The sequence below is a fragment of the Canis lupus genome, chromosome 33, assembly GCF_003254725.2.
Source record: "Canis lupus dingo isolate Sandy chromosome 33, ASM325472v2, whole genome shotgun sequence".
Taxonomy (NCBI): Eukaryota; Metazoa; Chordata; class Mammalia; order Carnivora; family Canidae; genus Canis; species Canis lupus.
Genome location: NC_064275.1, coordinates 8,301,594 through 8,324,194, shown reverse-complemented (window position 1 = coordinate 8,324,194; position 22,601 = coordinate 8,301,594). Strand labels below are relative to the sequence as shown.

Sequence of the window (22,601 nt, the reverse complement as noted above, 5' to 3'; positions counted from 1 at the left end):
TATTATTGAATTAATGTTTATTTAAATCCATGCATGAGTTTTTCCATGAGTTCTCATCACAGCCGTATTTACAGATACCAAATAACTATAACTTTTGTCCACAAGACATACTGGGTCAAACAATGTGATCGATCCAAAGGTAAACTTTTTTAGTAGGATTTAGCTACGAAGACAATAAATCAGCCAAGCTGCTTGTGGGACTTCTCATTTAAGAAAAAAAAAAAAAAAAAGCTTTTTAATGAATCAAATTTATTACAGTGAATTAGTGTGCAATCAAAACCAAATACATTCCTTGGGGTATGCCAGAGGTAAGCAAAATAATATTAATAGAATCAAGGTTACTAAAAAATAAGGCATTTTTTTCTGAATGGTAATATAAAACATCATGCTGTGTTATCACTACTTGACAATAAAAAAAAACCAGTAAGACATGTTTCAGTATTGACTTTTTGATGTTCCCATAAAGGTAAAACAAAATTCCACCAAGTAAATTATAAATTCTAGAAAGAGAGCACAAAGAGGTATTCTCTTTAAGAGCATGCAATTCCTTACAAATACCATGCCTCACCTCCATGCATGAGTAAAAGCATATGTACAATTCAAACAGAGCTCGATCAGCCACTAGGGGAACGATTCTCCATCTGTTTCTTCTACAGAGATGGTAGATGGGTGATTACACAGCTCTTCTGAATGTGCAGAATTTTTTTTTAAATAGTGACAGTTCACTTGTTCTTCTCTGTTTTACTGATTTGCATTTCAAATGTGGCCATGTTAATGACCAAATATGTACAAACAAAAGACAAAAACAATTACATACAATTTGTGAAAATCGAATTTTAACCATGGTACACTTCATCTAGTCCAACGCCTAGACGCTTTCCAACACCAGTAACGACTATCAGGTACTTCACCAGGCCAAATGAAGCCTCACGACTACATCCAGATTGATTTTTTTCCCTTTCAAATGCATTCCTTTTTCATAAAAACAATGTTTACAGTTTACTTGCTTTTCAACTGGCAATAGCTACACGAGCAATGCCCTTTGCTACAAATCAAAGCCTTGTCCTACCCAAAAGCTACTGTTAATTGAAGTCGATTTTACCATTCAAGATTAAATTCAGATGTGTAGATCCCAGATACCTGGGTATGAAATATTAAAATCTGCCAAGAGGAATTAGGTATTTTTCTCCTTTTCCTTTAATATAACCCACTATATAATAGTGAACTAAATATGTTTGTTTCATAGAAACAACTTACATTTGCCAATACAGGGCAAATGGTCTATGTACAGATACATTAGGACTGCCTAACTGACAGTGAGTGTTGCCGACCAGGCTCCAAGCCAGTGGAGCTAATACGGTGGAGCTCTCTGCTGAATGGACTTTCCCTTCAGGATACGTCGGATCTGGAAGAGAAATACATAGATTTGTGAGGTTTCTTTCTTATGCTCAAGGTACCGTATTTCCTTCAGAGTTTGATCCCTTTTTTATACACTCTACACCACTCCTATCAACTTGGAAGTAAACAGATGAAGAAGTACGCAACAATACCTGTCCAGATTTTAGGGTGACTTTAAAAACTACTACTGTTACTCCTTTCAAGCTTATTAGAGCTCTTCTATAATGATCTCAGAGTACAAGAAAGTACAGCATCTCCATTAAGAATTATCTAAAGTTGAAAATCTCCAATGATGTCATCCTCTCCTAATCTCCACTCGTACTATTTGTGAGAACATTTCACGTAAGGCCGTGATTATGGCATATTGTGGTATCTCACCCATATCAATGTCTGCTTCAACTAACAAGAACCCAGAATCCACTTCATAAATATACAGGTTAATCTTTAATATACTTTAAAAGTGAGAACAGCTGTCATGAGATCCAATTAAAGCTTCTGCACAAAGGGACGCCTGGGTGGCTCAGTCAGCTAAGCGCCTGACTCTTGATTTCAGCTCAGGTCATGATCTCAGGGTCGTGACAGCGAGCCCCGCAGTGGGCTTGGGATTCTCTCTCTCCCTCTCCTTATCCCTCTACCCCCACCCCTGCTCACTCACAGGCACTGTCTCTAAAGTAAATTTTAAAAGCTTTAAAAAATAAATAAATAAAGCATCTGTGCATAAATGTTCGAATCACAGGAGAGCCCCTCGGTTCACTCAGAATCTAGTGACTGATTTTATACCCCAGTCTGACAAATGTCATTAGCTATCTCCTGGCCCACAGCAGATTAAAAGCAACCAATTGGAGGAAAGAAGATTAGGGCAGGGGACGCCACTGATAGCTGCTGGGATGGGAAACACGATGACCAGAGCCTGACCACAGAAGCAAAGGAGAAACCCTCCCCCCAACACACAAGACACAAAAACACAAAAGCAGAAAGGAAGAGTAACAGAAAAACAGGGAAGAGCCAAGCGGCTGCCCAACTCTCATCCCTGAGAACACCGCTGGATGGCTGCACACCACAGTGAAGCAGGAGCAAACACTGGGGGCAGGGTGGGGGGGCTGCCATTTACTATTATTCGATGATGATTCCTATCTGTGCAACCTCTCCAGTTCCATTTTCTCAGCTGAACCTTCACACTGTGACGTTTTTGGTACTATTAAATGGTGTAACAAACAGGAGAACTCTAGAAATTATCAAGAGATTCACTTGAAGTTATAAAGAGCCCCACAAATAGGGTAACAGCCTGGTCACAGTGAGGGCTGTGACTCAAAGAAAAGGCTAAACTGTGTTCTGTGTAATTTTGTGATTATCAAAGTTTGTAACGGCCTGCCCACAGCCGCAGTCAACCTCATTTACCTCAAGGAAAGATTTCCATCAAAAAATCTTACGTTCTGAAAAGACTCAGTTCTCGTTATCAGTTAAAGTTGAGTCATGTGAAGCTTCAATCCCCAAAAGCAATATATCACCGTATGATGAGTAAAGCCTAACTTTGTTTCAAATATCTGTAGGTTCTAAATTATATAACCAACCTTCCATTTTCGGTTTAGTATCAGTTAATAGACAGAAACAACTAGAACAGGGAATGTTTACTGAGCACTCACTACATCCTAAGGACTATCCAAGACTATCCTGAACGCTCTACGGAGACGGAATGATAGAACTTCACCCACGATCTGAAGACCCATCACTTGTAGACCTAAGAATCTCTTTTCTTGATGTCTGCAGGAACCTTGGTGCCTCCTCTTTCATCGGCTTCCAAAACTCAAACTATTCTGACTTCACTCTAAACCCAGCTTTGTGTTAGGAAAGACTGACCTTTGACCATTCTGGGTCCCTAGATAACACTCAAATTTCTTACTGTTTCTTTAGAATCAGAGCAATTGACTCCACAGTTGCTACAAAGACACTGTGAGACGCAGACGCTGAGAGGGCCCGCCTCCAGAGCACCCGCTGGCCTCTGCCCTACACAACCTCGTTCGTCTCCCTTTATGTTTCAGGCCAAGTGCCTGAAACAATTTCCTCTCCCTTCTGTCATCCTCACCTGTTCTCCCACGGGACCATCAGGAACCAAATGCACTGGCTGTTCATTCTCCAAGTTCCGAGTACTTGGGTCTGCTCCCTTCCTCATCAACAGCCTAACCGCATCCAACTGTGTCACCCGATACTGAAGGCTGGCAGCAACATGGAGGGCAGTGTTTCCATTGTAAGCCTGAGGACAAAGAGATAAAACGACACCTCTCAGAGAGGGAGATTGCCAGGCAAGCAGCTCAAAAGCTCAAAGACGGTATAAAAGAGGTCATTCCAAGTCTAATGCAGTCACCAAAGCTTTCTAGACGTACCTTTGCATTCACAAAAGACAGGCAACTGGGCAGCTCCAAAAACAGGCGAATGAGTTCCAGATTTGCTTCTTCTGCTGCCAAATGCAAGGCTGTGCGACCACTTTTACGATCCTTAAAAGAGGCAAGAGGAGAGAACAATGAACATCCAGACACCACATCTGGATACGCTTTCTACCCAGGCTCACAAGTGTCTGACTCACTCTTGGAGACGCACCACGAATGCTCCCAACCCCACAAAGCCTTTCTTCATCCCAGACTAAACAAAATCTCTTATCCCTCCTAAATTCCCCATCAATTTCCTATAAATCACCTATCATCATCTGCTTTTATATACAGGGTGGCCACAAAACGTAGAAGCACAGCCGATACTATTTTACCAAGTACTATAATGCAATACAATAAAACATTTATTATGTATTCGCCTGTGTTTCCAGACTTGATGGCTACCCTGTATACACATATAATTAGCTGCATCTCTCACCTCTTTTGCTTCCCAAGGTCTAAAGTAGCTTCTGATTCAAGCATTCTTCCCCCAGAGCTCCCAACTCAGTGCCTTGTACATAAGAGACACTGAGTAAATAAACCTCATATTTGAGAATAAAATATTTTCCAGTTTAAAAACCAGAAGTAAGTCCAGATGGAACAATGATGATGGAACAACTCTTACAAGAAATCACTACTCTTGTGCTTAGTATGTGAAAATGGAAGCCAAAAATAACAGTGTCAATTTCAGGCATTTTCTTTTCCTTTTCTAAACAAAGACAAATTTATTTCACAGCTCAATGATCTTTTGAATAACCATCCACAAATTAAAAGCAAATTCAGAAAGCTGATGATTTTAAAATCTAAGCTTAATTATCCATGCATTGCTACTCACTCCATTAATTTAAAAAGAGGGAAAATAGTTTTATTTTATACTCGGGAACAAGGTCTTTGGCTACAACCTCCTTTCTTCCCTATCCTATCTCCAACCTCTTCTGAGAACGTACCTTAGCTTCCACTGCTGCTCCCATCTGAATCAGACATTTGATGGTGTCAACCATACTCTTGTTCTTCAGTAAAAGCTCCTGAACTTCAGGTGAATGGGGCTGTTGGTTTCTCTGAAGCTCATGCACCACAGCATTGTGTGCCACAACCGCACAATGTAGAGGAGTCAGGCCTTAAAAAAAAAGTGTAATAAAGCAATAAAGCAGTGGTCAAGTACCCGCCAGGTCTTTCTGTTGTTCCACAATTACACACCCTGAGGACGGTCTCTACCATGACCTACAAATGGGCTCTCCGAGAACTGGTAAGGCAATCTGAATATTCCCTCCGTGGCGTCTCAGTGCTAATTTTATCTGAAGAATATTTCAGCTTTAATGGCCTCCCTTCCTTCTTGGTATGAAACTTAATACCCTTAGAACTGATGGGTCCCACTCTCTAAATGGTTTTTCATCCAATAAAATTTCTGTTCTTACCATCATAGTTAGTTGCCTCAAGATCCAAAAACTGATTGCTCTTCACTGCTCCCTTCTGAATTGCCTGCAAAATTTTAAAAAATAGACACGTTAGCAAAAGACAAGTTACACAAATACGTACTTATTGGTATTGCCAAGAAATGAGTAAGCCGACTCAAAACAGGTTACTGCAACAGGCTACCTACATCTGGCTTCTCCTATCCGAGCCCTATCTCTTCAGCCCTGTGATAGCAGAAGCTGGCTCGAGGCTCTTACCTGAAGCACCTGGGAGTGACCTTTCTCGGCACAGACGTGCAGGGGGGTTCTTCCCCAGCAGTCAGTGGTGTTCACCTGGGCCCCAAGGTTCACCAGATCCTGCACGATGAGATGCTGATTGGCAGCCACTGCCACCTGAAAGGCACTCTGTGGACATTCAGATGGAAAAAAAAAGATTTTGTTTAAATATGTAACACTACCCTCATGAGCAATATGAACCAAAACTAAGAACGGAAAATAAATCCTATTAATAAGCTCAAAGATACTGTAACACAAGGAAACTAACATAAGCCTAGGGTGTGGCTTTATTACACCCAGTTAGTCTTTGGTCAAATAACTACAAAGTTAACATTAATAACTTCAAGCTTGATGATGGCAAAGAATCAACATCTCAAAGTTAATATTAACTCAACTCCCTCGGTTGGGAGCTCTAAAATGACCCGTACATAAATATGAAACTTCTCAGTGTCCTCTTCCCCATGACATTTCTGCCATTTCACTCGGACGAGATCCTCACCTGTCCGTTGTGCTCTTTAATATCCAACATGTGAAGCGCATTCATTTTTCTTGCAAGGACGTAGGAAAGTGCCCTTCTCCCCTGGGCAACAGCAATATGGAGGAACCTGGGAAACAAGGAAAGAAAGAGGTGATTACTTCTGACTTCACAACGTTCATCTTTAAAAAAAAAAAAAAAAATCTACTTTAGCCCCTTTCTTGATACGTTGGTGCATTCAAAAGAAACAGTACAGACAGTAATTTATCTTTTCTGTTGGGTTAATAATACATCTGAGTTGCAACAGATGTGTTAAGTTACCAGAAATAGTAAGAAGAATGCCAAGCACCACACCGATGGCCTTAAGTCTATTATATCTAATATTCCTAAAAACCCTATGAGGGAGGTCTTTCCACTTTACGTGTCAAGAAATTGAGACCTAGAAAGGTTAAATAACTTGCCCACGACCACAAAGATGTCATGACAGATTAAGATTTAGTCTACAAGTCACCTCACAGGTGATGGCTGACCAACTAATGACGATCTGTTTTTGCTCTATAGACACAATCCACGCTGGTCTTTCAAAACCAGCTATTCAAAGACACGTATGTTTTCATTAATTGAGAAGAGATCATCGGTTCAGAAAGAAAAGAAGAAGAAAACTCCTGAAATATTAGCAACAGCAATTTCTACCTACGCTCGTCATCCCGATTAGCCACTTACTAAGGTCCAGCCTGGTAGACCCTAGAGAAATTCTGTGCCCACTGTATCCAGGGATTATGGTTTATCAAATTAGGTTCAGAAAGGGATACTCACGTGTCACCATCTGCATCCTTTGAAAGAAACTGGTCTTGGGAGATATTTGCCAACTTGCTTTCTTCTTGCTCTACTTGCCACTGAAAAAAGGACTTCCCTAACTGTGTGGTGTTCACTGGATTTCCGATGATGTTCTGGAACGGCGCTGAAGTGCTTAGCGTGGTAGCGCCCGCATCATGCCCCACCATGGCCTCACAGGCACCGTGTGGCATCATGTTGAAGTTCTGCAGGGGGGACTCATTTTGTTGCTGAACACTGGGGGGATTCTGAATGGGAACAGCGATATTCTCCGATTCCCGACTATTTAGAAGGGATGCAAAACATTGATCTGGGCAGAACTGTGGTTCTTGACCCTCAAAGAGGTTCGATTCATAGCTGGGGGACTGGGAAGTTCTGGAATAAGGACCGTACTCCAGAGCTGGGCTGGGGGTGTAGTGCTGTGGTGGCAGCGGCTGCTGCAAGTGCTGGCTCTGTGGAGAATACTGGTACAGGGAGGCCTGATCCATCATGTGTGGAGAGCTGCTGACTTGGAATGGTTGGTATTTCTGAGGCGGAGAGAAGATCTGCCCTCCGTGGAAGTCCTGACACTGTTCCCGGGGGGAGCCCTGAGGGACCACCACTGGGCTCATCCAGCTAACTTGGACAGTATTTAAGGACACCGGGCTGCATTCATTCTTAATGTTGATTATGTTCTGAAGCAGATCGGCGCTGCTGTCCTGTTTGGATTCACTGTGATGAACATCTTCCATGCTCTCTGCAGGTGTTGGCGTTTGAGGTGGTGTCTGGAAAAGGAGAAAAAGTAGGTTGCGTGCTCTCTTTCAAAATCATTCCAGGAAAAATTTCCAAGCACATTCAGGGGAAAATAGTGAGATACTTACCAAAAACTGGGTATGTAACACAGCTGGCCTTTTGCAAGCTGGTCCATCAGACAACGAATCGGGTCCTTTCCTTTTCCCACTATATGGTACTGTGTTCTTCAATTCTATACCGGAGAAAGGAATGTGGAATCTGTGATCACCTTATTTTCTAAATTTTCCCCATAATCCCACTACGCTATTTAACCCTAAAGCCCCCATACTATGAATAGAAGGAATGCTTACCTGTGAATTGCTCTCTGTTCACGCTTTGTGTCTATAAGGGAAAAAAGTTTCCAACTTAGTGCACATCAAAATGGTTTCCTACTTAATAAACATCAATAAAACAGACTTATCTCTATCACTCTTCACAGCTCATCAAACATCTTTGATAGTTATCCCAGCAATATTCATTTTCTATCTTAATTTTCATTCTATCTTGCAACTTTCCCCGTTTTCACTTTCATCTTGTTCAAGTCAAGACCAAATCGATAAGCCATTTGAGTTTTCCCTTTCTAGTCAAGTTTTCCCATCTCAATCGAACCCCCATGAATCTGCTGCCTCCAATTTGCCTTCGTTTATTCCTTCATTCATTCATTAAAATTTCTCTTGTGTGCCTAGTACCGGGGGCTAAGTGATAGGAATACAGCAGACAGAGACCAATACGCCCGCCATCCTATGATGCTGTGGTGTTGTCTACAGACCTACTGGATGGCGGTCAGCCGAGAACAATAAATAGCCCAACAGAATAACCTCCCTGCCCTGACCCAGAACAAACAATAGGTGGCACCTTAAAATCATCCAAAGCTTGGCCAGAAGCCTTCTGTTTATGACTTCGGATATGCAGCAGGAGTTCCTTCACCGAGTTCTTCACACGAACGCCTTGAAAGGGTCCTCTCTGTTGCCTTCCAATAACCCCCATATGGGGTTCAACTGTTCAAAAGAAAACGAAACACATCCCGATTTAATCTCATCACAAGCACAAATCTTGATAATCTCAAAAGCACAGCCATCTAACGTCTGAAGTCCCCAACCCACAAGACTGCAAAGCCCTTCCGACTCTCTCCGGTCAAAGGCCTTGCAGGTCAGTCCCCAGCCCTGCTTAAGGATTCTTCATTTGCTAACACCTTTCTCCACCAGGCACCTAAGAAAATAAAGCTCATAAAGCTGTGGTTTCGGGGGGGGGGGGGGGGGGGGCCCAGAGCCAACAGATAAACCCAAATTAAACCTCTTTGTCTTTGAGTCCTAGCCATCCAAAAGACACAGTCGCAGGTTTTGCCACCCTCTCACAAATCTTGACTGTTTTAAAAACCTTAAGGGAGCAAGCAATAAGTGATGGATTTTTAGCTTTTTCAAAACAAAGGCTTTATGTCCACACAGAAATTTAAAGTCTATTCATTCCACTCACCTAGGAAAGCACAAAACTTCTTCCAAAGACCTCAAGGTGCCAAAGCCTAACAATTAACAATGTCTTAGATTTATTATTTCCCTCAGTTCAGCTCCGCCAAGAAAGCTGCTTAAATTCACTAAGCTTAAACATACACACACAGGATTTCCCCTCACCAGTGGTTTTTGGAATTGCTCACCTAGGCCTTCTAAGTAGAAAGCAAACAATCTCATCTCAGTTTAACTTCTAAAAGACACTTGAAAATGCAGCCTAGGAGTACAGCATTCCACTCCTGATGGCTACTATGTCACAACCTCTTGGGATGAGCTGAGCACAAGGTAAACATGCAGAAAGTCAGGAAATGAATAATTGAGCCACTCTGCGGAGAGTGGGAAAAAGAAGATGAGGCAGGAAACGCCTAATTTGAATATGCAGAGATACAGATATATCATGAGCAGATGAGAGGAAACATCTCTAGGATGGAGCAAATTAAACGATCAGTTGATCTGATGTTTAAGTTTAGGAAAATCCTGCCAGCATCTAACACAGCATTTCTCTGGAATGACAGCAGTTAATTCGACGTCACGGGGAGAAAAATTTGGTTTCAGAAATCCCCTGCGTCTATGTGGTAAACCAAGGAACCAGCATTAACAGTTTCAGCCGGAGGAAGAGCAAACGTGAGAGAAAAGGTTCCAATACACATGTACACACGCACGCACACAGTTTTCACATCTGCTATACATTTAACACGCGGGGAGCACCTTGTAAAACTGAGTGGCTTGAATTACTTTTTAGGTGACGATGAAGAATCACTTTTTAAAATGAAAGAAAGCCGAAACCCAAGTGGCTAGCAGGAGGGAACACCTGAGCAAGAACGTTCTTTAAAATCACGCTGAGCACTTTCCAAGACTTGCCATGACCTAGGCGTCCCCGGACCTACCCACAGCGCCTGCCTGTTTTCCTTCAAGTTATGCAACTACGTTTGATAAGAAAAGAAACTAACCGATTCACAACAGAAGAAAGGAACCCTTATGGTTTGCTTTAAGATTTGCTCTAACCATTCTAAAGCTCAAAGAAGAGAAACAAGACCACAGAAATTCGGGGCCGACTTCTGAAATCCGAAAACGTCAGAAACAAAAGGCCTAAGCCGAGCTGGCTTTCCGTCCAGGGTCATCTAACAGCTTGTTAACAGCAGTTTCTTTTCTTTATTAGCATAAAGTCTTAGCATTTTCATAAATACTTTAAAAAAAAAAAAAGTTGAACTTAAAGTCCTCAAACCTCACTGGTGACCACAAGAAAAGTTATGCCTACATCAGATGCAAAAACTCGCCACAAGTATACGATCTATGGCTTAATAAAGCTTTTTTTTTTTTTCTTTAAAAAAAAAAAAAAGAAAAAAGAGGAACGGGGAGAAGAATCCACTGTGATTCACCCCCAGCCCTAGACGTCGGCGCTCTGCTCTCGGGCCGTCGGCGCTGCCAGGCCGGGCAAAGGGCATCGGTTCCAGCAAACGCCCTGCCCAGGGCAAGTCCAACTCCCCGGTGCGGGCCGGGCCGGTGCGGGGCCTGCGCGGGGGGCGCGGGGGCGCGGGGGGGGCGCCGAGGCTCTGGGCCCGGGACTTGGCACCTGGACCGGGGGGGGGGGGGGACCGGGGTGCGGGGGTGCCCCAGGGGCGTCGGGGGGTGCGGGGGGTGCCGGGGAGGGTGCGGGGGGTACCTGGCGGCCGGTCCGCGCGCGCGCAGCCCCTGGGCCGGGCGTCGACGGCGCCGCAGGAGGAGGCGGAGGCGGCGGAGGCGGCGGAGGCGGAGGAGAGGTCGGAGGAGTCGGAGGCGGGCGAGCCTGGCGCGGAGGCCCCGGGCGGCGAGGCGCCGTAGAAGCAGGCCAGGCTGAGCGGGCTGCTCATGAGGCCGCCGTCCCCGCCGCGCCGCTCGTCCAGCGCCTTGTCCACGATCATGCTCCCGGGCCTCGGGCTCGCACGGGCGGCGGCGGCGGCGGCGGCGAGAGGCGCGGGCTGGGGCGGGCTGGGGCGCGGGCACCGGGCGGCGCGGCTTTTCTAGGGGCGCGCGGGGGCGGGGACTGGGCCGCCGCCTCCCGCCGCCCGCCGCCCGCCTCCCGCCGCCCTCCCGGGCCCGCCTCCGGATGCGTCCCGTTTCCAGTAAAATGTACAGGATGAGGCAACGTCCCCCGCCCGCCCCGCCCCGCCCGCCGCTCCCTCCCGCAGCCCCGACCCCGCCCCGCCCTGGTCCCCGACGGAGGCCGGCCCCGGGGGGAGGGGGGGGAGAGGGGGAGGGGGTGGGAGCGCGAGGAGGGGGGAGGGGAGGGGGAGGGCTGGCGAGGGGGAGGGTAGGGGGCCCGCGGGGAGGGGGGAGGGGGCCCGCGGGGAGGGGGGAGGGGGCCCGCGGGGAGGGGGGAGGGGAGGGGGAGGGGAGGGGGGAGGGGAGGGGGAGGGCTGGCGAGGGGGAGGGCAGGGGCCCGCGGGGAGTGGGGAGGGGGAGGGGGGAGGGCAGGGGGCCCGCGGGGAGGGGGAGGGGCGGGGGCGGCCGTCGGGGTTCCCGGGGCTGGGCAGCCCGCCCCCCTCCAGCCCCTGCAGCCCCTGCAGCCCCTCCAGCCGGGCTCGGGCTCCGGGTCCGGGTCCGGGTCCGGGTCCGGGCGTCGCGGGAAGGCCCCGAGGGCCCGGCACCCCAGCGCCCCCCGGGGCTGCCCGTTGCCCACGCGCCCGCCGGCAGCGCCCACCAGGTGCCGAGCCGCGCTCCCGTCCCCAGCTACGACCTGACACCTCGGTACTTTGGGGGCACGGCCTGGGAACAAAAAACCGTGCCCTACCTCATTCCGTAGCGAACTGAAACACACACGTGCGTGTATTTCAATACACCCGATTTGTCTGTGTTTCTACATTTTATCCGGCAAACAGAAATTTCCAGCTTTCCTATCTTAAGTCCGCTTGACCGATGGAGTGACCCAATTCTTTATTGATGTCCTAAATCTTGTTAAACCCGTGGCCAGGAGTTTGCAGCAGGAGAAAATGATGAATGATTATGTCCCTCAAGTACACTCTAATCTCGTGGAAATGATAAGGGAAGCACGTACACGCTACATTAGAAGAAACCAGCTATGATCAAACATCATGAGGGATACAAAGTCCAAAGAGTGTCCTAAAAAGAAAGACAAGAAGTGGTGGAGGAAAAGAGGACACGAGGAAAAAAAATCTTTGCAAAGGAGGCGGCATTCCCTACAGGCTGGGTGGGATTTAAACCAAAAGCACTTACAGGAAGAAGGATCAGCTTGGGCAAAAAAAAAAAAAAAAAGACTTGGAAGAGTCAGATAAAAGCTTACAGTCCCTTCCAGGGTAGTCAAAGCAAAGATGGTAACACAAACGGTATAGGCAACCTTTGGGTGGAGCACCTCCAGTGGCCGACTGACACACTGGGTCTTTAATTAACACTGAGCGAACCTGCAAGAATTTGGGGCAGGCAAAATTAACCTGGAAGCTGCTTAGATGGGGTAAGACTGAGGGGCCAGAGGCCATTAGGAATCACTGCAATGGTCCAGGCGGGGAGAACGGACTCGACCCTGGTACAGAGGCAAAGAGGAAAGGAAATGGAAAGAAAGGGCTGGACAGCATTGCTAAGACCGAATCTACAGGGTGGGACCAGGCGGATGTGGGCAGCAATGGAAGGGGGGGGGGGGCCCAGCCAGGATGGGGTGGGGGGCCCGCCTGATGACCAGGTGAACAGGGATGCCAGCTTCAGCTCAGAAGTAAATCAACAGAAGCAAAATGCCAGGGTTCCAGAAGGGAAGGAGGGGGACAGGAAGATGAGGAGCTTGAAATTGTTACTCAGCATTAATAGGTGATAGAGGACCCTGCTGGGCAGGCCAAAGGAAATATTTACTTGTTCCCCACAAGTACTGTACTGCCTGCCCCCAAAAACTTCTTGCTGCCTTTCCCTTCCCCCAGTTTTTGGATCTGGGTAACTTCAAAAAAAAATAAAAATAAAAAGGAAACAACTCCTTTGTATCTGCAGGAAATACAAGACGCCAGTAATTGCAGTTCTTCGGAAACCAAAATCACTTAAAGGACACTCCAAATGAGATGTTGGGCTTTCTCAGTAAAATTTATTCAGATCTTTTTTTTCCTCCCCACTAACATTTTATGTATAAAAAGGCCTTAAATGTCTATCCAAACAAGTTCATGCACAAATATTTTTTACAAAATTAATTCCCCCCCCCCCCAAATTGTTTCTGGTTTCACCTGATATATAAAAACCCAAGCTCAAAAGCATAGCTTCTGGAGAACTCATCCATCTACAAATACTACATAAATAAATATGGTCAGCAAAAGACTGATGTTTCAGAATAAACATTCAAAGTTTTCCATAAAATCACAGATTCAAAGCAATCATACTGTTTGAGGAGACCACAAGCCCCAATGCCCAGAAGCCCTCCCACCGCAGTCAAGAATCCTCGTTTGATAACATTACTGCAAAAAGATCTAAATATACTTTGCCTTATTTTACATGTTGAAACATAAACTCAATTTGGTCTATTAGGCTGAATGATATGACACTACCATTGTCCTAATCAAATATGATAGAACATTCACTCTGTGAGAGACAGCTACCATGGTTATGAGGTCTCTCTGGAAAAGTACACTGAGGCCAACTGTCAGCACCAACCAGACAGCCATATAAGAAAGCCATTCTGCAAGCTGATCCTCCAGCATGTCAGGCCTTCAGGTGACTGCACTGACCAACATCTTGATTATAGTCTTAGGAGCAACCTTGAGCCAGGATTCCCCCAAAGCCACTTCTAGGTTCCTGACCCCAGGAGCTATATTTAAAAAATGAAGCCTTGAGGGATCCCTGGGTGGCGCAGCGGTTGGGCGCCTGCCTTTGGCCCAGGGTGTGATCCTGGAGACCCAGGATCAAATCCCACATCAGGCTCCCGGTGCATGGAGCCTGCTTCTCCCTCTGCCTATGTCTCTGCCTCTCTCTCTCTCTCTCTCTCTCTGTGACTATCTTAAATAAATTAAAAAAAAAAAAAATGAAGCCTTGAGCATTTGTGCAAGGTCACACTGTTCATCACTGGGGGAAGAGATTAAAATCCTCATGTGTCTGACTCTAGAGCCTGATCTTTTACTTTAAAAGGAAAATCAGAAGACTCATTTCCTCAAGGCTCAGATACTCCATCTACATATAAAGATAAGAAAAAATATGAAAATGACATATCAGAGAGGTTCCCTGACTCATAGAAGGAGAAATCTGCCCCAAAGCAACTGGAAGACACTGTAAATAAGAAATAAAAAATATGATGATGGCTACCTTTCCCTTAATTCTATAGATGTTAACAATTTATTGTCTATAAAAAAATTACCTTATTGTATCTTACAGGATAGAACATTTCTGAATAGTATGGTGCCAATTAAGTTGTAACACCATTTTGAGGTCAATCACTCAAAGTTTTTAAAAAGGTACTGAATTTCTGAACATAGATGTAATAAAATTTTCAAAAGCCAAAACTTATTTGGTGCAACTTTCCAGATTGGAGATGAAAAAGCCAGTGAAGTATCTCATGGGGCAAGTAATTAGAGTGCATTGGCTGAAGCAGTAGAAGAATTTATTTTGCTAAATGCCTTTTAGACTTTGAAAAAACCGCAAAAGAAATAATGGCCCTGCCCTTTCCAATGATACAGCAACTCATCAAATTAAGATTCGACTGCAAACATGAAAGCTGATCTTGTCTGCAGTACTGCACTTTTTTGCCTTAGAAATGGATAGATCTACAGACTGTCTGGACTTGCTATTTTGGTTGTATTAATCAGGTATTAGCACTGGCTAATCACCAAAGATCTTGGGATCCCTGGGTGGCGCAGCGGTTTGGCGCCTGCCTTTGGCCCAGGGCGCGATCCTGGAGACCCGGGATCGAATCCCACGTCGGGCTCCCGGTGCATGGAGCCTGCTTCTCCCTCTGCCTGTGTCTCTGCCTCTCTCTCTCTCTCTGTGACTATCATAAATAAATAAAAATTAAAAAATAAAAATAAAAAAATCACCAAAGATCTTTTTTTTAATTTTATTTAAATTCAATTAATTAACATGTGATGTAGTATTGGTTTCAGAGCTAGGGGTCAGTGATTTATCAGTCATATAACACCCAGTGCTCATTACAAAGATCTTTTATATGAACACTTGAAAACAAACAGAAGAGATGCTGAAACATTCAAAGTGTACAATAATCTTTTTGAATCTCATCTTTTATCCCGCAATAATTGTATTGACATTTGCACTGATGGTACAAAAGCAATGGGGGGGTGGTAAACTCCTGGTGCCTTAACAACAAATCAAGGCAGTGGCAACAAAATGAAATAGTAGTCATTGTATTCATCACCACTGGCAGAAAGGGAAAAAATTTAAAAAGCTAGTTTTACTTAAAGTCCCACACAAAATAGTTACAGTAATTAATTGTATTAAATATTGAGCCTTGAAATACACATATTTTTAATATTCTATGATGATTGGAAAAGCACTTGGTCCATTAGACTGAAAGAATTAAATGAGAATATACTGCATTTGTTCTACTCCAATCCCATTTGAGTTGTGAGTTGAACTAGTCACGATTTTTCATGGAACACCAATTTACTTGACTGACAAATTGTGGTTATTCTGACTTGGATGTTTATAAGTTTTTTTGTTTTCTTTTTTCTAATGAACAAAGTAAGCCTGTCATGTTAAGAAATAACTGACAGTATTTATTGCCAATGATAAAAGCCAATCCTTCAAATGAAAATTCTAATTAGGGAACTTTCTGACATCCTGAGCTTGGTATCTTCCCAGTATTTATTTTTTAGTTTTTTGGTGTGTGTGTGTGTGTGTGTGTGTGTGTGTGTGTGTTTCAAGATTTTATTTGAGAGAAAGGGAGAGAGAGTGCACACAAACAGGGGGAGGGGCAGAGGGAGAGGGAAAAGCAGACTTCCTGCTGAGGACTTGGGGCTCCCCGGCCTGGACTTGGGGCTCCTCTGGGTCCCAGGACTCTGAGATCATGACCTGAGCCAAAGGCAGACACTTATTTTAGTATATGTGCTGCCGAAGCGAGCACCAAAGGCAGACACTTAACCAACTGAGCCACCCAGGCGCCCCTTTAAGGTTCTATTTTTTTAAGTAATCTTTGCACCCAACGTGGAGCTTGAACTCACAATCCAGAGATGGAGTTGCATGCTCCACCACCTGAGCCAGCCAGGCTCCCAGATACCTTCCCAGTATTTTTTTCTTAAGATTTTATTAATTTATTCATGAGAGACACACAGAGAGAGAAAGAGGCAGAGACACAGGCAGAGGGAGAAGCAGGCTCCATGCAGGGAGCCTGACGTGGGACTCGATCCCGGGACTCCAGGATCACGTCCTGGGCTGAAGGTTGCCCTAAACTGCTTAGCCACCGGGGCTGCCCACCTTCCCAGTATTTGAAGATGTTTTTGTTGAGGTCAAAGGTATTATGTTATTAACAAATGTGATTTTTTAATATTATATAGCAAAATGTGGTAATATTTGGAAAATTTGCATAACTCAATATTTTCCAACTGAAGAATGTAAGACATTACAAAACCACACATGGTTAAAAGATTCATTCAAGGTGAGACAGAAATCAGTAGATATTAATGTACTAAGAGTATAAAAACATTCACTGATACGGTTTCAGGCTCCATATCTCATTTATCCTTTGATGAACTACCAATTATCTGGTATAATATTAAAGAATAAGGAGGCCTGGGTGGCTCAGTGGTTGAGCATCTGCCTTCAACTCAGAGCGTGATCCCGGGGTCCTGGGATCGAGTCCCACATCAGGCTCCCTGAGAGGGGCCTGCCTCTCCCTCTGCCTATGTCTCTGCCTCTCTCGCTGTGTCCCTCATGAATACGTAAATAAAACCTTTAAAAAAAAAAAAAGAATAACCACAATTATCTGAAAAAGACTACTAATAGATTTCAACCAAAACAATATATTGCAACAACTTAAATGCAGAAACATATAAGAATCTATCTTCTTTGAAGTCAGACATTAAGAGACTTGCAAAAATGTAAAATAATACTGTTCTTCTCACTAATTTTTTTACTTTTTTACATTTGCTTTTGAAGTCTAATTGATATACAACATTACATTAGTTTCAGATGTACAACATATTGAGCCAACAATTCTATACGTTACTCAATGCGATCCATAAGTACAGTCACTGTCACAATACATTGTTACTTAATATTATTGACTGTATTCCCTATGCTGTACTTTTCATCCCTTATTTTATAACTGGAAGCTTGTATCTCTTAATTCCTTTCATCTATTTTGCCCATCCCCCTACTCACCTCCCCTCTGGCAGCCACCAATTTGTTCTCTGTAGTTAAGAGTCTGGTTATTTGTCTGGTTTGTTCATTTCTCCTATTTTTTAGATTCCAGACCTAAATGAAGTCATATGGTATTTGTCTTTCTCTGTCTGATTTATTCCATTTAGCATAATGTCCTCTAGCTCTATCCATGTTGTTGCAAATGACAAGATTTCATTCACTTTTGTGGCTGAGTAGTAGTCCATCACACACACACGTACACGCACACACTAGATCTTCTTTATCCATTCATCCTAGGTGGACACTTGGTCTGCTTCCAAATGTTGGCTATTGCAAATAATGCTGCAATAAATACAGAGGTGCGTGTATCTTTTTGAATTAGTGTTTTCATATTCTTTAGGTAAATACCCAATAGTTGAATGACTGAATCATATGGTATGCTTATAATACTTTCAGGAAACCTCCAAACTGTTCTCCACAGCAGCTGCCCTAATTTACATTCCTACTAACAGTGCAGGAGGGTTCCCTTTTCTCCACGTCCTCCCCAACATTTGTTATTTCTTGTCTTTTTGACTCTAGCCATTCTGACTGGGATAAGATGATACCTCATTGTGGTTTTGAGGTGCATGTTCCTGATGATGAGTGATGTGAGCATCTTTTCATATGTCTCCTAGTCATCTGTATGTCTGCTTTGGAAACATGTCTACTCAGGTCCTCTATCCATTTTTTGTCATTGATTGTATTTTCAGTGTTGAGTTGTGTAAGCTTCTTTATATTTTTTCATATTAACCCCTTATGGGATATATGATTTGCAAATATCTTCTCCCATTCACTTGGTTGCTTTTTTGTTTTGTTGATGGTTTTCTTTTTGCTGTGCGAAAACTTTTTATTTTGGTGTAGTCCCAATCATTTATTTTTGCTTCTGTTTCCCTTGCCAGAGGAGACATATCCATAAATATGTTGCTAAGGCCAATGTCTAAGAGATTATGACCTATGTTTTCTTTTTTTTTTTTTCTACCTATGTTTTCTTTTAGGAGTTTTATGGTTTTAGGTCTTACCTTAAGGTCTTTAATTCATTTTGAGGGTTTTTTGTATGGTATAAGAAAGTGGTCCAATTTCATTCTTTTGCATGTAGTTGTCCAGCTTTCCCAACACGCACCATTTATTGAAAAGACTGTCTTTTCCCTATTGCATACTCTGGCTTCCTTTATCCTAGATTAACTAACCACATAAGCCTGGGCTGTATTTCTGGGCTATTCTTTTTTGTTGATCTTTGCATCTGTTTTTGTGCCAGTATCCTACTGTTTTGATCACTAGAGCTTTGTAGTGTATCTTAAAATCTAGGATTGTGATAACCCCCAGTTCTGTTCTTCTTTCTCAAGATTGCTTTAGTTATTCGAGCCATCAATTTTTTTCTGGTTTAGAAAATACAGTTTTTCAAATAGGTAAGTAAGCATCTTTTTAAAATTTTATTGAAAGACATATTGTTTCACTCAAAAGTGGAATATAAGAAATAGTGAAAGGGATTATAAGGGAAAGGAGGGGAACTGAGTGGGAAAAACTGGAGAGGAAGACAAACAATGAGAGACTCCTAACTCTGGGAAACAAACAGAAAGTTGCAGGAGGGGAGGAGGGTGGAGGGATAGGGTAATTGGGTGATGGACAATGAGGAGGGCACTTGATGCGATGAGTACTGTGTGTTATACTACATGTTGGCAAAATGACTTTAAATTAAAATAAGCATTATTTTTAAAAAAATTTATTGAAAGAATGCAGGTAGTATCATGATTCAAACTAAAATTCCAGATTGTATTCATAATTGTTGAACACCTGGTTCTGGAACTTTCCTCTCCTCTCCATTTCTATTTAAACTCTCCAAGACAGGCCTTTATCTCTCACCTGAGCCAAATAACTACCCATCAACCTTCCCCACTTAAAACCTATCCCCCAGACTTCCATGAGCATGTCATACCTATGACCAAATCTATTAATTGCCCTACCTTATTTATGGATCCTTCGATGGCTCCCTGTCATCTTCAGTAGCAGGTTCAGTCTTCTTGGAATGGCAAGTGTCCAAGCCCTGCCTTCCTCACAAGCCTCAATTTCCTCATTAGCTGCAGTCATACAAAACTGAATAGAGTTTTTGCCATAGATCTGACTGTTGTTCCCTCTATGTGAAATATTTACCCTTCCTCACCTGGCCAATTCATGCTCATCTTTCCCAAGACTCAAGATTAACATCCACCACCCCTGGAGCCTTCCCTGACCCTCCACCTCCCCACGCTCACTCTCACCCTCAGTCTGGCTTAAAGCTCCTTTTCTGTGTTTCCACAAAGACTCCCATCAGAACTCTCAAGTTGTGTTGAAATTACCCATTTAGGAGTCCATCTACTCTACTCTACCATAAACTCCCTTTAAGTAGCCAACCACCTGTTACTTAGTACATATTTAATTGAATAGTGCATTTTTAAATAGTTACACTTTCAATGGTTATAGAAGTGCCTACAAAATATCTTCTATCTTGTCTCTTAGTACACAAAATCTAAAACATTCTTCGAGGTGGATGGAACTGGAGGGTATTATGCTGAGAGAAAGGTAAGTCAGTCGGAGAAGAACAAACATTATATGATTTCACTCATACAGGAATATAAAAAATAGTGAAAGAGATTATAGGGGAAAGGAGGGGAAATGAGTGAGAAAAATTAGAGAGGGTGACAAAGCATGAGAGACTCCCAACTCTGGGAAACGAACAAGGGTGGTGGAAGGGGAGGTGGGCGGGGAGATGGGGTGACTGGGTGACAGGCACTGAGGGGGGCACTTGATGGGATGAGCAGTGGGTTTTACATGTTAGCAAATCGAACTTCAATTAAAAAATAGAGAGAAAAAAATAGAGAGAGATAAAATAAATAAAAATGAGGTATTTAATATGCAAAAAAAAATAAAATAAAATATTTACTATCGGGTGCATTACAGAAAAGTTTGCCAACCCCTGCTTTAAGCAACGGTGCTCAGAGGCACAAGAGTGTCATGGCTTTGAAACCTGCAGATCCGGCTCTAGCACTGACCAGCTGTGCGACCTGTTCCTTAATTTCTGAGCCTCAAGTCACTGACTGGGTGGCCTAAACAATGAAGATTTATTTTCTCACAGTTCTGGAGGCTTAGAATCCAAGATTAAAGTGTCAGCATGGTTGGTTTCTCCTAAAGCCTTTCTCACCAAGTTCATGGGTGACCTTTTCTATGGCACTCATCCCTGGTGTCTCTTCCTCTTCTAATAGGGACACCAGTCAGATTGGATTAGGGCATGTCTTAATGGCCTCACTTTATTACTTCTTTAAAAGCCCTGCACCAAACACAGTCACATTCTGAGGTACCAGGGGTTAGAGTTTCAACATATGAATTTGGGGTGGGGGTGGGGACACAATTCAGTCCATAACACATAGGTTTGATGTAGCTGGATTTTAGAGGTGAAAACCAAGCACAGGACTTTAGTTATGATATGGGCAGTCATGGGGTCCAACTGTGGTCGAGCAGGGAAAAATATGGGTGTCGTGGTGTTCCTAAACAAACTTCAAGCTGCTCTTGGTTTTGTTTTGTTTTTTTGTGTGTGTGGTTTTTTAAGATTTATTTACTTATTTGAGAGAGCATAAGCAGAGAAGCAGAGGGAGAGAGAGAGAGAATCTCAAGCAGACTCCACGCTGAGTGTGGAGCCCCACACAGGGCTCGATCTCACAACCCCGAGATCACAACCTGAGCCAGTGAGCAGAAACCAAGAGTTGGATGCTAAACTAACTGCACCACCCAGGCACCCCTCCAGCTGCCCTTAAATGTGATGGTACTGAGAAGGAGGACCTGCGGGGTAGGTGGGAAGCATTTTGGACAAGGAACTATTAGGACTTTTCTACAGTGGAATAAAGGTGCTGAAAGAGTTCAATCTTTAAGTCCTCTAGAGATTTCTAGAAAAATGAAGATAATGTTTTAGGTGGGGGTGGAGAAGAAAAGGGGGAATATGGCAAGTTTGGTTTTGGATCCCTTGATTATACACGTGGCAACATGGAATTAGGACTCAGAGAAACGGTCAGAGCTGGAGATAGGAATCTAGAGTCTTCAGACAGGTCAGAGTTCAATCTGTGGGAGTTGGGGAGCTTGCTCAGAGTTCAAAAACATCGGAGACAAAAACTCTCAGTTCTCAAACTGCTTTGCTGTCTCATAGGTTTGGGAAATAGTTTCACATGACCTCTCCGGCTAATGTAGCCTATCTGGTTCTCTCCCTTTGCCTTCTTTGTCTTCATAGCCCATTATTACCCCCCTGGCATTATATTTATATAGCTATTTGGGTGTTGTCTGTCTCTTCCAGGTGAGCGTAAGCTCCGTGAGGACACAGACCTGTCTTTCTGTTCAGTACTCTGGAAGAAAGCCCAGAACCATGTACGTGCTCAATAAATATTTACTGAGTTAAACTATAAATAGATTAATTTTCATAATCAATAGAATTAAATTTAATAATAGATTGCTGAATACTGTCTTTTTATCTTTTCTTAAAATAAAATCTTGCTCTTTAACAAATACCTTTGGATAAATGAACACATAGACGCATATATTTGAGAATCTTGAAACATACAACCTAAAAACTTAGTTTTGTTTGTGTTTTCCCTTAAGTCGTGCTTTCCCCAAATCAAGAGCACCTAACCCCTGCTCTGCAACAGTATTTATTTATGAGAAAGTAAATGTGACTTTCTTTAAAACTCCAGGCATTTTGCAATCTGGTTGCTCTTATCAGACAATCTGCTTGCATCTACTTTTCTTCCTTTTTAAATTTTCATAGCAGGTTATTCGTGGTGTTATTGGTTTCTATCAAGTCTCTGTTCCTTTTACTCACTGGACCTGTACTTTAAGATTCCTGGATCATTGTACTTATGTGGGTGCCAACAGTCCATATAAACATACTTTATCACTTTTCTTTATAATTTTCTCCAGGGGGCTGCTGGCTGTGGTACGGCGTCTCATGACATACAGCTATAGGTAAAATAGGCATTTAAACCAAGTCCGCCCTCCTTCTTTTTTCTAAGGAATCATAATGAAAGAAAAATCTCAATCAGTCTGTATTTCATACAGGTGAAGATTTTTGTAAAATTCCAGCCTCTTTTTCAGGTAGTATGAGTGGCATAATTGGCACTAGAATTGTAGGATAAAGTAATTTAAAGCAGTTCTCCGACAAATGGGGAATCCCTCCTTACAG

General features: G+C 43.4%; 1 protein-coding gene across 3 annotated transcripts in view; it reads right to left on the bottom strand.

Annotated features, from left to right (window-relative positions):
* The window catches only part of NFKBIZ (NFKB inhibitor zeta), a 30,712-nt gene continuing 8,111 nt past the window's right edge, over positions 1–22,601 (bottom strand). For 2 of the 3 annotated variants that reach the window (XM_025415709.3, XM_025415720.3), the window contains 11 exons: positions 8,445–8,587; positions 7,901–7,931; positions 7,679–7,782; positions 6,801–7,582; positions 6,009–6,114; positions 5,492–5,638; positions 5,237–5,300; positions 4,769–4,938; positions 3,780–3,890; positions 3,482–3,649; positions 1–1,405 (listed from right to left, as the gene is read on the bottom strand). In XM_025415709.3, coding sequence (XP_025271494.1) covers positions 1,352–1,405; positions 3,482–3,649; positions 3,780–3,890; positions 4,769–4,938; positions 5,237–5,300; positions 5,492–5,638; positions 6,009–6,114; positions 6,801–7,582; positions 7,679–7,782; positions 7,901–7,931; positions 8,445–8,576 — 1,869 coding nt within the window. In that variant the 5' untranslated portion in view covers positions 8,577–8,587 and the 3' untranslated portion in view covers positions 1–1,351. Of the gene's footprint in view, positions 1,406–3,481; positions 3,650–3,779; positions 3,891–4,768; positions 4,939–5,236; positions 5,301–5,491; positions 5,639–6,008; positions 6,115–6,800; positions 7,583–7,678; positions 7,783–7,900; positions 7,932–8,444; positions 8,588–10,757; positions 11,050–22,601 lie in introns of those variants that run through there. The other variant, XM_025415699.3, reaches the window with a different exon arrangement.